This window comes from Meleagris gallopavo, chromosome 1 (assembly GCF_000146605.3).
Source record: "Meleagris gallopavo isolate NT-WF06-2002-E0010 breed Aviagen turkey brand Nicholas breeding stock chromosome 1, Turkey_5.1, whole genome shotgun sequence".
Taxonomy (NCBI): domain Eukaryota; kingdom Metazoa; phylum Chordata; class Aves; order Galliformes; family Phasianidae; genus Meleagris; species Meleagris gallopavo.
The window spans coordinates 60,055,118-60,055,916 of record NC_015011.2 but is presented as its reverse complement, the minus strand read 5'-3'; the positions used below and the strand labels follow the sequence as shown (position 1 = coordinate 60,055,916).

At 50.4% G+C, this 799-nt stretch overlaps 1 protein-coding gene across 1 annotated transcript in view; it reads left to right on the top strand.

The window, feature by feature from the left end:
* Nucleotides 1-208: 208 nt before the first annotated feature.
* Nucleotides 209-799, top strand: part of LOC104912078 (aldo-keto reductase family 1 member B7-like) — an 8,031-nt gene continuing 7,440 nt past the window's right edge. The window contains exons 1-2 of the mRNA XM_010714904.3: nucleotides 209-363; nucleotides 644-798. Coding sequence (XP_010713206.1) covers nucleotides 298-363; nucleotides 644-798 — 221 coding nt within the window. The 5' untranslated portion in view covers nucleotides 209-297. The remainder of the gene's footprint in view (nucleotides 364-643; nucleotide 799) is intronic.

Here is a 799-nt window from a genome sequence, read left to right as displayed (position 1 = left end):
CAGAGAACAGCAACACTTAGCTCTCCTGATAAAGAAATGGACTGGGAGTAAAGGTTTATGGGTTATGCACAGCCATACCTTCTGCTGGCAATCACTCCCATAATTTGGAATGATTTCAGCTTGCACATTAACTTGTGTGAGTTGAGAATAATACACAGCATTGTTGCTGGACACGTGAGAGCTCAGAGCGCAAGCGCAGCTCCACCATCCTCCCCCCGCCCAGGGGCAGCACAGTCACTATTAAGCAGGCTGGGAAGGAAGCGGCCACAGCAGAGCCGGCCTGCACTGTGAGGAGCCATGGCGACCTACGTGCAGCTGAACACCGGAGCCAAGATGCCCATCCTGGGGCTGGGCACCTGGAAGGTAACAGCTTGACAGAAAAGCATTCATACTCCAGAGCTCACTGGCACCAATATCACTTGCTTCTGCTCTGCCTAGCTGTGGGACTGAGCCTGTGTGAGAGAGGGGCTACAGAGTAATGGCAGGAGGAGGGATTTGAGTTTCAGAGCACTGATCTTGCGAAAAAAATAATATCAGGGAGGGCTACTTTCTGTAAGGTAGTTTTCCCATTCTTCTTTTGCTAGGAAGCAGGCTTTCAAACTGCACTGATTTGAACTTCTAAAGAAATCGTTGTTGTTTTCAGTCCCCACCAGGACAAGTGACAGCTGCAGTGATGGCTGCAATCGATGCTGGATACCGCCACTTTGATGGTGCCTATGTGTACCAGAACGAGAAGGAGGTTGGGGATGGGATCCAGCAGAAAATCAAGGAAGGCGTTGTGAAACGAGAGGACCTCTTC